This window comes from Vespula vulgaris, chromosome 18, assembly GCF_905475345.1.
Source record: "Vespula vulgaris chromosome 18, iyVesVulg1.1, whole genome shotgun sequence".
Taxonomy (NCBI): domain Eukaryota; kingdom Metazoa; phylum Arthropoda; class Insecta; order Hymenoptera; family Vespidae; genus Vespula; species Vespula vulgaris.
In genome coordinates this window covers 44,339-59,791 of record NC_066603.1, presented here as the reverse complement: position 1 = coordinate 59,791, position 15,453 = coordinate 44,339, and the positions used below count along the sequence as shown (strand labels likewise).

The 15,453-nt window shown below is 41.2% G+C and overlaps 1 protein-coding gene across 3 annotated transcripts in view; it reads left to right on the top strand.

The window, feature by feature from the left end:
- Positions 1–15,391, top strand: part of LOC127070317 (tyramine receptor 1) — a 30,902-nt gene extending 15,511 nt beyond the window's left edge. For 2 of the 3 annotated variants that reach the window (XM_051008118.1, XM_051008117.1), the window contains one exon: positions 6,279–15,391. In XM_051008118.1, coding sequence (XP_050864075.1) covers positions 6,334–7,602 — 1,269 coding nt within the window. In that variant the 5' untranslated portion in view covers positions 6,279–6,333 and the 3' untranslated portion in view covers positions 7,603–15,391. Of the gene's footprint in view, positions 1–2,568; positions 2,699–6,278 lie in introns of all 3 variants that reach the window. The other variant, XM_051008116.1, reaches the window with a different exon arrangement.
- Positions 15,392–15,453: the final 62 nt, after the last annotated feature.

The window sequence follows — 15,453 nt, the reverse complement described above, 5'->3', positions numbered from 1 at the left end:
GGAAATATTAAAGGGATTGCGTCTGGGCTATCCATTAAGCGATTTCATCCTCGATTGGCAGGTCTCTGTACTATACGCATCGATACATCGATATCTGTGCACGATACACGCGCGCGCGCGTGCATATACATTTATGTATTTATGTGCGTATACTTGCACACGCGCGTGCATCCGAAGTACCGAGTTTACGCGTACGCATTCGTCTACATACGTAGATCACTCCTCGTATCTCGACAATCAATCGCAAAGCGTAACTCGAACAGTTTGATTTAAGTCGGCTCCAGCTTGGATCGCATTTATCTGCTTGTAAATCTTGAGGTAACTACTCGTACCCATCTCCGTATACGTATGGAACGTTAGACTCGTTGCTCGCAAACATTCATTTCAACAAAAAAACGACATCGATGAAGAGCTCGGAGTTTAGTTTCTCGTTAAAATATCACCGAAAGTCCGAGATATATTTGACCAAGTTATGAGCGATTCGATATTTCCATCTTCCTCCTTCTCCCATCATTAATCCTCTTATCAAAACTAGATTGAGGATTCGAAGAATATTCAAAGTTTTTTGATAGGGCGAATTCATGGATTCAGGACGTATATCTAGGTATATAAACCTCCTGGATACTTTATCATATTTGCTTTCCATATCCGTCAAAAGTAATTTTCGATCGTTCAATATTCATTCATTTATTTATTTTAAAGCTGTACGCCCGAATAGTTGAACCGACATTTTTTATTCGTCAATGACTTTTGACCGATCGCTCGTGTCTAAACTTTTTTTCTTCCAAAGGGAATGACAAATTCGAAAGACGTATTTTTCTTTCCACAAACATAAGTACCCAAGTCTGATGCAAATAATGTAGATTTAATTTTCTTATCCTTCGTTATCAAAGGTGGTTAAAGTTTTTCAATCTTGAGGTAAATGCAACCTCGGATATTTCCTAATGAGTCGCGCAGGAAACTGGAAAGTTAGCCGTCGAGCAAACAAAGTTTCATTTCATTTGGTCCGCAGTGTTGAACACGGATTATGCTCCGAGCGAGGAACACGACGTTTCATTAGGGTCAAATCGAAGGACGATATAAGAAACTCGCTTTCTCCGAGATCATTCGGTTTTTGGATTATTTTCGTGCACTTTCATGGTTGTATTTTTTCTTCGTTTTCTCTTTCTCTCCCCTTTCTTTTGAAGCGAAGCGAGTCCTTGGAAACGTATCGCGAATTTCTCGTAGTTTTGGCCGAGCTCTCGACTCGTACGAACGACGTGTTGAAAAGTGCATGAACGTGGAAATGTAGTAATCATTGTCACGGCATATCACGTGCCATATCACGGTAGCCCGTGCGAGATAAGAAGAGAGGGCGAGAGAGAGAGAGAGAGAGAGAGAGAGAGAGCGTGGAAGAAAGACGCGAATACGTTACTTATCCAGCGCATTTCGCGGCTCGTAATACATTTACGTAGACAAATTTGTCTGCGCGTAATGGAATCGATATCGTTCCTTCGAATTCATTTTAATTCATATTTTATGCTCGATTAACGTTTGTTCGATTTGTTCTCGCAAAGATCGACTTTGCTCCGATCGAATGATCGAAATTTCTCCAAGCGAGAACGCGATGTCGTGCGAAGCTCTTATCCGCGTATAGGTAGATGCGTTTACTCGCGCATACGCGCGTATTAAAGCAACGTATCGATCAGCCGGCTTCTACTGTCGTTACTATTGGTGCTACTGCTGCTATTGAGGCTGCTGATGATGTTATTGCCCCTGCCGTCCGCGATGCATAAGGTGTAAAGCGAAATACGTATATGTCACGAATAACGGGAGGATGTACGCTTCGGATACGTTATTCATCAGATGTGTTCGGATACGTTAGTGAAAGTTTCATGACCTATGATTATTCGCGCGTTTGCTCGAATCGTCCCTTTCCTTCTGCATCATCGATTCGATCAATTTCGCCTCCATAGATTTGTTTCTTTTTCTTCTTTTTTTTCTTTTCCTGCAAAGATCAAAGATTGATATGTCATATCTGACAAAGCAGATAATAACAGGTAGACATAATTTCGATGGCTCTAAGAGATAACGCTAAATGATCGCAATCATATTTACGACGTATTCTTCCATCTTCTTTTCTCGGATATTATAAGAAAAGAAAAACATACGAGATAGAACGCAATCGAGTCTGACGATCGACTATTTCCGATCGAGATGGATGTAAAAATTTGGAAGAGATATATAAACGTATCGTGCATTTATTTCACCGTGAAAACGCCGAGTGATTGGTACGATTAAAGTACGCTTTCCCTTTCTTATTTCGAACAAAATTATAGTAAAACTCCATTAGAATTCTCTATTAAGATAAATCTCAATGAAGCGTTATACGTAATGCGGTCCATCGTATTATAGGATCGCTTTTATCTAATCGACGTTACGGATGCGAATATATTGTCTTTCGATCGCTTACTGCGAGCTCGATTACCGCAAAGATAGTAAAATAAAGAGAGAGAGAGAGAGAGAGAGAGAGAGAATGAGAAAAAGGAAAGCTGATCGCAAATAATCGATAATACCACCTACATATAGGTATATACACAGCGCAAAGTTGCTCGCATAAATCGAGCGAGAATCGACTCGGCACGGTGGGACTCTTAACGATGAAAGTGGAAATTGGATGAACGCAAGAGGGAATGGCAAAGCAACTGGTAGGATGCATGTACGTATGCTAGCGAATGGAATTACCGTACGACGGAATTTTCATGAGCGAAATTTTATTCGAGCCCTTTCTCTCCCCCTCTTTTCTTAACAACGTTAAAATTCTCCGAATAAAAGAAGAAGAACGAAATAAGAAAAAGAAGTAAAGGGCTTTATTTCAACTTTATAGTCTTCCATTCTCAGGGTACTTGTTCTAATAGTCCTTGCGGTCTTTTCTATGACTTTAAGTTTCTCCGAGGAAAAAGAAACCGAGAGTTTCTCGGAAAAAATGAATAATAATTGGAGCTCTCATAAAAGTTTCCGACGGATTACGCTCGCGAGGAACGAAAACACGACTTTTAGAAAAATAGACAAGTTCATTGTGCGTCGTTGATAGAAAATGAATAATAATTTATTGTTATCGTTGCTCCTCCTGATTACTTCTGTTTAATTTAACTTTCCGTAATGATGTTACGCCTACAAATGGACGTCCACGTCGTACTTTGTGCACAATTACTGTTACGAGTACCATCTATCGGTAAAAAATCTTTTCAAGTCCCTATAATTAGATGAAAAAATCTTGCTGTTACATCCATATATAAATTTGCCTATTCGTAGGGGCTTAAAAATGTATCGTAGGGGCTTACCACAGAGAATGATTTTAACCGCAATTATCTACGACGGAATATTCCTAGAAAGATCTTGAAAGAGTTTGCGATCGACGAAGCAACGACATCGTTAAATCGAAAAGCGATTATTTTTCGATCGGGATAGATCGCTCGTCTCACAGATAGATGATTCCTAATTAAGAAAGGAGAGAAATGACGAGGCGGAAAACAATTTTACGAGAGCGAGCGACCGCGTTTAATCTTTGCTAGAGAAATACTAAAACTCTTTCGGATCTATGCGTAGGCGTACCTAGTGAAAAACGGAGGAAGGAAGGAAGGAAGGAAGGAAGGAAGGAAGGAAGGAAGGAAGGAAAAGGATTTGACACGTTGCTCGGACTCTGACGAGACTCGATCGGTCGATCGTCATCGAGAAAATGAGAGAAAAGAGAGTGGGGAACGGGGAGAGAAGGAGAGAGATTCTTTATGCTCGGGAAAGGGAGGGTGCTCTTTAATTGGTCCGGCAAGCACTGCTGCCTTCCGCCGAGCGACGTTCATCCGTAATTAGTTCTTTCCCTTTTGACGAGAAACGAGGGGGATGCATATAGCCCCTGTTGGTTACATTCTAGCCCGCGTATTTACGCCTTCCAAATCGATTTCGATAGATATCTCGATGGATATTTCGATGGGTAGATCCGTCCTATAGAGAAAGTTCTGAGGTGCATCAAAGTGGCAATCCGAAGTAGAATTTATCTTAAGCTGATATATACCTTAATGATATGTATTTAGAAATCTCGGTATAAAATAAATTAGATTCGCGCGAAAGATAGGTTTGAAGATGATCTCGATAATTCGTGGTAATACCAGGCGTCGTTACCTCTTTAATTAATCTTTCCCAGCAAATTCGTGACAAGTTCGGATACCGAAAGGAGGAGAGAACGTTACCTTCGAAGCGTAAGAAGCAAAGTCGTGTTTTACGCTCGAGGATACGCTTTACGTACGTTTTCGCTCTTGCTCTAAAGAAGAACTTACGTACTTGGGTACGTACCTACCTCTACCTAGACGTCGGCCGGAGTGAACTTGGAAAAAGTCGTACCGAACGAGTCGTAGAAAAGTCGTAGAAATTCGTACGATCGAGAACGTCTTCGTAGCCGAGCAGAAAAGAATTGGTACTAGTTACTTAGCGAATGAGGATAACTTAAGTGGATGAGAATTCTTTCTAAATAAATAATCCCAATCGTTTCGTTCCGTCTTTCTCTCTTCTCCAAACTTTAAATGAGATATACGTCGTTTAATATCACGTAGTATTACGTATTAATTGGAAAAGTTGGCGTATATGCTATAGCGAACGAGGAGTTCCTTCGTAAAATCTTCTAACCGAAGTTTTCTGTGACGCGATGCCACTCCTTCCTTTCTCTTTCTCTCTCGCGCGCTCACGCACGCTCAGGCTTTTCTCTCGAGTTGAAAGTTTTTAACGACAAGCGCGATTGCACGTTTCAACCGGATCCCTCGAGCCACGCGGAAACTCGCGAATGGTACCAGGGATGGTGCGCGTCGAATTTTAACGAGCGCATCGTATCGAATCGAGAAGACGCGAGAGAACTCGTGCGCGTCTAGAACAAATTCTACGACCTTCGATCTTTAACGAACGAGCATTGAAAAGTGCGCGTTCGTGCTTGCCTTCGTTTGGATAAATAAAACGACCGGTGGTTTAGTTTTTGTTCGACTCGAAGAGTCAACGCGATACTTGCTTCCTTTTAACGTCGTTAACAGATGGTACGAAGAGAACGACGATCGAGTGACTTTTCTATCTACGAACGTACATCTCACTCGATCCTTAGCTCGTCAAGAAGTCACGAGTCGAAACTCTTGCGACAAGTATTAGTTGGAGCGTTACACCGTATCGTTTGATATTGAATTGAAACGCGTTCACGAGCCGTGCGCAAGCTTTCAAAGCGGTTTACCTTCCGCCTCCTGAATTATTGATTTTCGGTTTTGACCTCGTGTAGTTATCAAGGCCTTGAATTATTTCTCTTTCGGAATAATCGTGGGAACACGAGAGTGGCCTTCCAATGTATCTTCACATTTTTCGACTCTCTGGTGTGTCGATCGATCGATCGACTTTCGTTCGACTTGCAAATTCGTCGTTCCAACCGTTATACGTAGGATTCCCAAAGGATTTGAGGAAGAAACATCGTTAGCTCGTTCAAAGGCTCGCATCGATGCGAAAATATGACATGAAAGTCATAAATATTTACTTTCGTAATGATATAAATTGATAAGGTTGCAACAATATAGAGGAACGAAGGAGATTAATATCGGATTCGTCGAGATTCGCTCTCCGCTCTTCTCTTTCGTCTGGTATTCGATATTCCGTTTCGTTTTCCTCCCATCGATCGCTGTCGAAAAAAGAATTTCTTCGTGTACCCTTGACGATCAAACGGCTAAACGACGCGACGATCGAGAGTCGGATGAGAAGCTCGAATCTCGTTCGTTCAGTTCGTTCGTTCTCTCGACTCGGCTTTGAGATTTTCCGAGAAGCTCGCTTCTCCCCCCTTTCTCTCTCTCTCTCTCTCTCTCTCTCTCTCTCTCAACTGGAAGAGGTTTCCGGTGACGACTCGAAAAAGATCTACTCGGGGGAGTTGATATTTTCATTGATTCCGAGACACTGATCTCGGAGAAAGCGAAAGAGAACGAACCTGCATTCTGAGCGGCCTGGTTTCCCGAATCCCACGAGGGAGAGAGGTAGATCGCATCGAGCGCACTCGTGCGAGTCGTTGCTTTTGTCGTCGCGAGCTCGCTCATCGAAGCGGCTCTTCATTCGTTGACGCGCGCGCGCCTATAGAGTGATATTTTCGTCGAGGACCGATTTCGATCGATTCGTTTTATTCTCCGCTCTTTCCCGCGAGAATTTGGACAAAGTTTCCGCGGAGAAAGAGAAAGCGCAATGAGATAGGAGGGGCTGGATAGACTAACCAAGGATCGATCTTGTTGCAGGATCGCGAGATCGTCGGAGACTCGTGGGAATAAAGAAACTAGGAAGGGGGAGAAGATGACCGAGACAATGTCCGAAGATTACGAGGTAGTCTCGAGCAGCGACGGCTCGTGCGAGGACGCGGAAACGCAAGCGGACTTTGGCATGCCGGGTTGGGAAGCGGCGGTGGCCTCGCTCACGCTCGGATTCATCGTTTTAGCCACGGTTCTGGGCAATTCCTTGGTAATCCTGAGCGTCTTCACCTATAGGCCCCTGAGAATAGTCCAAAACTTTTTCATCGTTTCGCTGGCGGTAGCCGATTTGGCCTTGGCGATCCTCGTGATGCCGTTCAATCTGGCATACCTCCTTCTCGGTAAATGGATCTTCGGTATACACTTTTGCAAGCTCTGGCTGACATGCGACGTTCTCTGCTGCACCGCGAGCATTCTCAATCTCTGCGCGATAGCTCTCGACCGCTATTGGGCCATCACCGATCCGATTAATTACGCGCAGAAGCGTACGCTCAAGAGAGTACTTGGAACGATAGCCGGCGTTTGGCTGCTGTCCGGTGCCATAAGCTCCCCGCCTCTGGCAGGATGGAACGATTGGCCGGAAGAACTCGAGGACGATACGCCGTGTCAGCTCACCAGGAGACAGGGCTACGTGATTTACTCGGCCCTCGGCTCCTTCTTCATACCCCTCTTTCTGATGAGCCTCGTCTACCTCGAGATATTTCTCGCGACGAGAAGGAGATTGCGCGAACGCGCTCGACAGAGCAGACTCGGGGCCGTTCAATCGACGAGGCACCGGGAGACCGACGACGCCGAGTCCGTAAGTTCCGAGACGAATCACAACGAGAGATCGACGCCGCGGACGCACGCGAAGCCCTCGCTGATCGACGACGAGCCGACCGAGGTGACGATCGGTGGTGGCGGTGGCGGTGGCGGTGGCGGTGGCGGTGGCGGTGGCGGTGGCGGTGGTGGTGCCACCGGCAGCGTCACCGGCAATTCTCGACGAGTCGCATCTGCCAGCGGTGCTGGCCAAACCCCACCTACCACCGCCACGGTCTACCAATTCATCGAGGAACGACAGAGGATCTCTCTCTCGAAGGAGAGACGCGCCGCGAGAACGCTCGGCGTCATCATGGGCGTCTTCGTGGTTTGCTGGCTACCCTTCTTCCTCATGTACGTCATTGTCCCATTCTGCCCGGCTTGCTGTCCCTCCATCAGGCTCGTTTACATCATCACGTGGCTGGGTTATCTCAACAGCGCTCTCAATCCTCTCATCTATACCATATTCAATCTCGACTACAGGCGAGCTTTTCGAAGGCTATTGCGCATTCGCTGATTGCGAGATCGAACTTTGATTCCCCTCTCCTCCCATCTCCTCTTTCCATCGTTGATTCTTCTTCCCGAACAATCGCAACCGACCAAACGAGAGGACGCATCGACGGCGAATTACCCTAGCGGAAGAAGCGCGCCTAGCGAAAAAAGAAATTTCCTATATACGCCTTTGAAACGGTTGCTCCTCCCTTGAAATACACCTGAGTACGTACACGGTGGATTATTCGGATACGTTCGAGCTCTCCGGTGCCCGCAGCGAATAACTGTGCGATCTCACTACTCGTCCCACCACCGGACGATGCTCCCATTGATATGCTCCGTTCGTTCGAAAAAATGACGCGGTATTAGTCAAATTCCTGGCGGAGAAATTTTAGAGAAAAGCGTTTGGGAATTGGGAAGATGAATAGATGGATAGGTAGATGGGTAGACAGATGGATAGGTAGATGGATGAATGGATGGATGGATAGGTAGGCGGATAGAGAGAGAGAGAGAGAGAGAAGCGTAAAATAGTCGACGACTTTGATCGGACCGAAGAAAAACTCGTCGTGAAATAAGTATCGACGGGTAAGATATATTTATCGACTTCGTTAGCTACTCCCTTCACGTTTCTCCTCGTATACGTTCGTTAGTTCGAAATAAATCATTTTTTTTTCCTGGTATTAAAGCAATCCATTTTCTATCGATTAACGCGACATCTTTCGCGTTAAATCGTTAATCCGTTTTTGAAGCAAACTACGAAACTAGTTGTTTTATCTCTTCGCAACGTTCCAAATCAATCGAATAATCGGATCACGTCCGTCCCGATAATTTCTTTTTACTTTCCTATGAAAACTTAACATCGAAAGTCCATCGACCATGATATCGGTCTAATGAAAGCATGTTGGGGAGGGGGAGGAACAGCCGTGCTTAAAATCATACTCTTGTCCATTTGTATTGCACGTACCGTCGCATATTTACACATATCTTTAATGATTTTCGATAATCTCGAATTATACCAAAGTACATTATTCTTGTTGAGAGAGAGAGAGAGTAACACGAATGAATTCGAACACGAGTGTTTAATATTTAACGCGTAATCGACGCGTCGTACCGAGCAAATTCGAAATTTGTTTCAGAATATAAGATTACGATTTATATTTACGCAGAGGACCAACGTTATTTTTGTCGATTCCCCGATAAGACGAAAACCGGAAGGCTGTAGCCAGATCGAAAAAACGAAAAATCGACCTTGCGTTTGTAACGTCGGCTGTCTTTTAGATTGAAAAGCCAAAAAATAATAGTGAAAATTTAATTAGTTAAAAACTCTCTCTCTCTCTCTCTCTCTCTCTCTCTCTCTCCTCTTCTCTCATCGCAGGAACGAGCCAATTATCAAATTCGTCAAAACTGAAATTGGGACACGAAACAATTTTCGCAGAAACGAGTAAACGAACATCGTCGAGGAGGTGAGGTATTTACCGCTAAACACTCGCTAGTTCGTAACAGTTTCTCGTTGGAAATGCAAACAACTGTATATACGTACGCACACGTACGTACGTACGTGCATATTATGTGGTGGAGACAAAGTTGGAGATAGCAGTAATCGCGAAAAAAAATCGTGTGGTCCGCTCGAGGAACGGAACGACGGAGCGAACTTCGGCCAAAGGATGTCTAAAAGAAGGTATGGAAAAACATATGGTTGCCGATTATATCGATTAAAGCAAAATTCGTTCGGCAATCAAGGTGCATAACGTTTATCTTAATACACAAGTGTGCATTGATATACTTTATCTGAAATAAACATGTGTACACTGGCTGTACACTGGCTATACACTGGATTTTGCGTAAAACGAAGATTACTCGTGTGTGTCTTATATGGCACGTTTACTTACGTTCGAGAAAAGTCATATAGGTATAATCCGCGTATAATCGACGTACGTAAAGTCGCACACTTCCTAGTACGGATACGAGTACGTTCGGATAAAGGTAGAGTTCGCGATCGCTGAAAACTCGCCTTTTAGATGGTACCAGGAAATGGAAAAGAGATTTTTATCCTAGATGGTAGGAACGCGTAGAATCGTTCTCTTGGGGAATCTGAAGAAAATGGCTAGAAAGGATTCTTAAGGAAATCGATTCCGAGCAGAGATTTTCCAGTATTACGATATCTCGTTGACTCTCGGTACCTTCCTTCTCGGACGAAGTATTATCGAATGAAGAGGAAGAACCTTTCCTTCGGATACGTCTATGATTCTTTTTTTCTTTTCCTATGATAAGAAAAAAAGAGAGAAAGAGAAAGTGAAACAATTTGAACTAGCGGTTTACTAGTTAAATGGAACGTTAATTCCCTATTGGTGCTTAACTATTCGCTTTAAGCCGGTCGATCGATCATAATGAAGTATTAATGACTAAGTGTGGGAGACATTTGGGACGATCGGTCCAATTATTCAACGAATGGGATTCGGTGACACGGCCGAATTTCCAGAGACTAGTCGAGTCGAGTAGAATCGAATTGAGAGCAAGGGGAGCGAGCGAGTGAGAAGGGGGGAGACGGGAGGACAGGAACTTTCGCAGTGGTTAATTAAAAATTTCATTGTCCCCGGTATCGCTCGTCTCGCTTGAAACTTTTCTTCTACGGTAGAATCGTCTTTCGGAATTCTCTCGGAAAGAGGAACTCGTCGGGAAAATGTACATATGAATCCGTCTACGATAAGCTCGGCGACGAGATACGATGTGAGACAATAGACAGATCTTTACTTTTTTTATTTATAATTTTCATGTGCATCTATCTATACTCGAAGGACGACAACTCGACGTAGGCGAGACGAAGAATCAATGCCTTTCTAACAAAACGAGAAGAAATAAAAGAAAATGGATCGAATTTTTATAATTCGTCCTTAGCAAATTCTCCTGTCCGATTGAGAAACGATTACTTGACTCTAACGGGCCGTATTTACTTCGTTCTATAGGTACTAAGATGAGAGCTCGTGTTGGAAATTATTAGAAAAATTTTCAAACGTGTCGGCGCGTACAACGTACGTAAGTACGTGTATCTCGAGGCCAAGAGCAATTTCGATTTCGAGAATCCGCGGTACGAGTCGATTCGGGAATCCTCGTGAACTCCCCCCCTCGTAATTTCACCGCCCTACCGCGCTTCTTCGTTTTTCATTTCGACCCATTACGTCCCCGCCGTTTTCACACGAATCGACCCTTTCAAATTCGTTTCTAATACGTTACGAGCGAGTTTCCTAGCACCGTTTTGATGCGTCGCATTTAGACGAAGTTCGAATTTAAGAGAAAGAACGTTTTCGACTATACGGACACGCGCACGCGCACATCTCTTCTCTCGTCTACGTAGACAATGAAACATTATTTCTCTTTCTTACTTGTACTCTACTTTCTCAAAAGCTTTTTTTACTCACAATCAATGTAGGAGAGTAAAAAATACCCTTATATTTATTCGAATTAAATTACTTTCTCTCTCTCTTTCTCTTTTTAACTTTGTTTTTTCCTGCCGTTATTGAAAGTTGAGAATTATTAATTCACGCGTTGCGTTCGCTCGACAGCGGTACTTACGACAGAATTCAGTCCAATTAAAGTCGGAATCGATTTCGACAAACATCCTTTCTCCCCAGGGAAAAGATCATCCTTTTATCGTCGAAAGGAAAGGAGAGTCGATGGAGTACATCTCGCAAATAATTAGCCACGATAGGAAGATTTCCGCGTATTTTAGATAAAACCGATAGAAGGTATATACATATACTTATCGTTCGTAAAATACGATTATGGTTGTGAGTATCGATAACGAACACTTACGTAAAAGTACCTAAGCGAAATAAAAGAAAAAACGAAGAAAAAGAAACGTCATAGGGAATGACCAATGCTTAAACGCTAAGAAATAAAAAAGAGAAAAAAAAGAAAAAACACACATACAGTATATACAAAGTACGCGAAAGAGGTTGTGCTACGTAACACGTAATACGTAATATATAAAGATTATTTATAAAAATTGTTTCTGGGCTCGTATACACACATAAATAGGTAAATACGCAGCGTGATACGCAAATATACGTGTATAAATGCACGTAACGTGCGTTAATAACGTAAAAATTCGTTCTCGTCGTGTCTCGCGAGAAAAGAACTCGTCGTAATCGTAAGTACATCTGAAAACAGAAATGATGCATGCTGAAATTTTCGATTGCGAGAAACAACATCTGTATTCCGGTCATTTTAAAACGCATCGAAGATTCGACAAATCAACTATAATAGTTTCTAGTCTTCTTCGATACATGTAATAATCGTTCGCACCGCTATGCACTGTCAGCTATAGAATACAAAAGGAGGGGATAAAACGAGACACTTGGAAAGTGAAACACTTTCGAACGGAGAAGGAACCCTCGCTATAAGTCATCCCTGTCTTCGGGTGTACGTGCGTGTAACTTTTCCAAAGAGAAAGAGGAACGACGAGAGTATTTCTCTCTCGAAGACTCGAGGACTCGTCGAGAATTTTACTCGACGGGAAAGCGGGAAATACGTAGAAAACTTACATAGGAACGTATGTTGTACCGTATTACTATAAAAGGGTCGAATTATGAGCAAAACGAACGAGGATATTTGTAGGGACGAAAGAAATGAAACACGAAAAAAACAAGAGAGAGGGCTCGACGGCGCTGGCCCTCCCTCACCGCTCCTTTTCCCTTCCAACTTGAACTTTCCCTCTCGAGTGCGGCTCCAACAAATTAAGCCACGACTTCGTCGCAAGGGCACTCTATAATAAGGTTGTGATAAGGTTGTGAGATATGTACGCTTCGTAGCCGCGCTACGGACGTCACAAGATTTTAAATTTAAGCTTACTTTAGGGAAGAAAACAGAAAAAAAAATTGAGAAAATAAGAAGAAGGAGGAATAAGTGAAAAACACAGGGATAGAGAGAGAGAAGAAGAGAGAGAGAGAGAGAGAGAGAGAGAGAGAGAGAGAGAGAGAGATTGAACGGACTCGGCAAATGCTGAACTTGACCACTGACGATGCAACGAGAATCCCTCCGGGAACGAAATATTTGTAATGTTATTCGTTAAAATCACAATTACTTATGGTCCAAAATAAAAATTCCTTCTCGGAGAGAGTCTCCCTTACATTCCTAAAACTGGATCCTAATATCTCAACGAAACGTTCATGGAAATATTGTCGTTTTTCTATTATCACAGATTTCCTTAGAATTTTCAGATCGTCTTTACGATTCGATTTAATTTCGAATTTACCTTTCTTTCAAATTACTTTATCTACTTCAAATGGCATAAATTCTAACGTGAAATTTCAAAGAGGTAAATACCTAACTGTATGTAATTTTGTTTTCCTTTTTTTTTTCTTTTTTTTTCATTTTGAAATCAAATCACTTTCACTTCACAATCTCTTTCTTTTTTTTAGTTGAGAAAGAGGATTCTTGCAACATTCCGTTAATGAAATCAATTAGCATTATCAACTTACAGAGAGAACCTTTTGCTAATTAAATCTGGTATCAACTATTGAACTTTGAACGAAAGAAGAAGAGCACGCAACTTCGACGTTAATCACGTTTGTCATCGGGAAATTAGCAACTGTCGTCTAACTTAGTTTCTCTCGTGACTGAATAGTAGCTACTCTCTCTCTCTCTCTCTCTCTCTCTCTCTCTCTCTGAGAAGATGTTTAAAATAGTGACCATTAACGTTGCACATTCGATCAACACATATAAATTGAGTTTCTAATAATATAGATCTCCACTAATTAAAAGAATAGACGTATTTTTCTTGTTGCATAATAATGTTTTATTCGTAAAAAAGTGACAAAAACTGACGATTGTAACATTTGAACAAGGTAACAAAGGTAAAATTGAATCTAGAGTAAGGTCCTTTTTTCGTCGGTGGTCCTATTGAATGACGTATTATTTCGTTCACGTGCTCGTTAGCGGTTTCTCTGACGCATTCATATGATCCATATTCTTCTTTTATTTTCATCCTGCATCCGATAACGAGAAAAAAATGTTGCATGAACGATACATGTTTCATGAACTGGGAAATTCTCTCTCTCTCTCTCTCTCTCTCTCTCTCTCTCTCTTTCTCTCTCTCTCTCTGGGATGAGATTTTCGAAATGCATAAATGTATTATTTTACGCTATATAAATATACATATGTATATACGTGAGCATACGTGAAACATATTATATTTATATAGCATACAATACGTATATTATATTATATCGTACCACGTATTATAAACCATTCGGTCGATATTCGTATTTATATCCATCGGGCGATTCGCAAATCGAGACGTTCTTACGGATTACAAACAACGATTCGATCTTATAATTACAAAAAAAAATCTACTTGACGCGTTTAAAAAAGGAATTTTCTTCGAACTCAATAGCAAAATGAAGATCCTAACGTTACGATTGGCGGATCAAGCTATCACTCTCTACGTTGCGATTGGACGTCCGATTTTAAACTAAAAAATATATGTGTATATATATATATATATATATATATATATATATATATATATATATTTAATAAACTAATACTCCGTTGGTTGTGATTTACAAGTATAGCAATACAGGAGCTCGAGTATGTATGTGTAATGTGTAAACACGAATGGAGCTTCTCTTCCTCGTTTGTACATATTCATATATATATATATATATATATATATATATATATATATATATATATAATTACATATAGATATAATTCTTCGTACAGAGCCCGTTCCTCCTTGATTCTCTTCGAGCTATTGAAATTAATCGAGCGAATATTATAATAAAACGAGAAAAAAGACGAACGAGGTTCCAAGATCGAGTGACCATTTTGATCGTCGAGGAACTATGCTTGTTAGATTTATATTGTTATACGTGTACATATACATATATAGATATATCGTATCGATCGATAAAAAAAATCCAAGAAAAAGAAAGATTAACGAGACTCATCGTTTTAGCGGAAAGATTAATCGAACGTTTCTGAACAGATGACACGAGACGGTGACACGACGTTTCTTCGTTTTCACGCGCTCTATTAAACTTGGATTCTACGAAAAGAAAGTTAAACGAGAAAGAAGGACCGTGAGAAAAATATATGAGCAGATTTCTAAGTAACTACATCTGAATACGTACGTATAATATCTATGTACAATGTAGTAAAATATTTCCAATATCGATGAAAAGGTGAAAATCAACGAGCGAAGAAAGAAAAAGAAAAAATAAATATACCGAACGTTTAACGCGCGAACCTGCCGCTTGAATATGTAAATACATACACAATGTCCGATTAATATTATACGTTATCGAAGGGAATTTCTTCGATAGTATCTGAACGTACAAGGAATATCTATATACTTTATTCCTTTATCGAAATACTCGTGGAGGTAACAATGAAAAATACTTAACAATACAAAATCCCGTACGAGTCCCATAGGAACACGTTGAACAAGTGAACCAGATAACGTGAACTCAATCACAAGCGAAAAACAAATTCGACGGACATATAGAGCATATACGACACGACAGTCGTATCAGATGCGAGCCATTGATTAATTATTACAACAATTTTTATTTTTATTTTTCGCTCCGTTACCTTCTCTTTCGATTACATTCCGAGAAAAGATCGATCGTATCCTTTAGATGGTCGAATTTTGTTGTTATTATTATTATTATTATTATTATTATTATTGTTGTTGTTGTTGTTGTTATTTTTATTTTTATTATTATTATCAGTATTATTACTATTATCAGTATTATTACTGTTACTGTTACTATTATTATATATATTGTTTAAAATAAATGTGAACGAGAAGAGATGATCTTTAATTAAAATATCCAGAATTCGGCGAAAATGCAGTCTTATCGATAGATTTTTT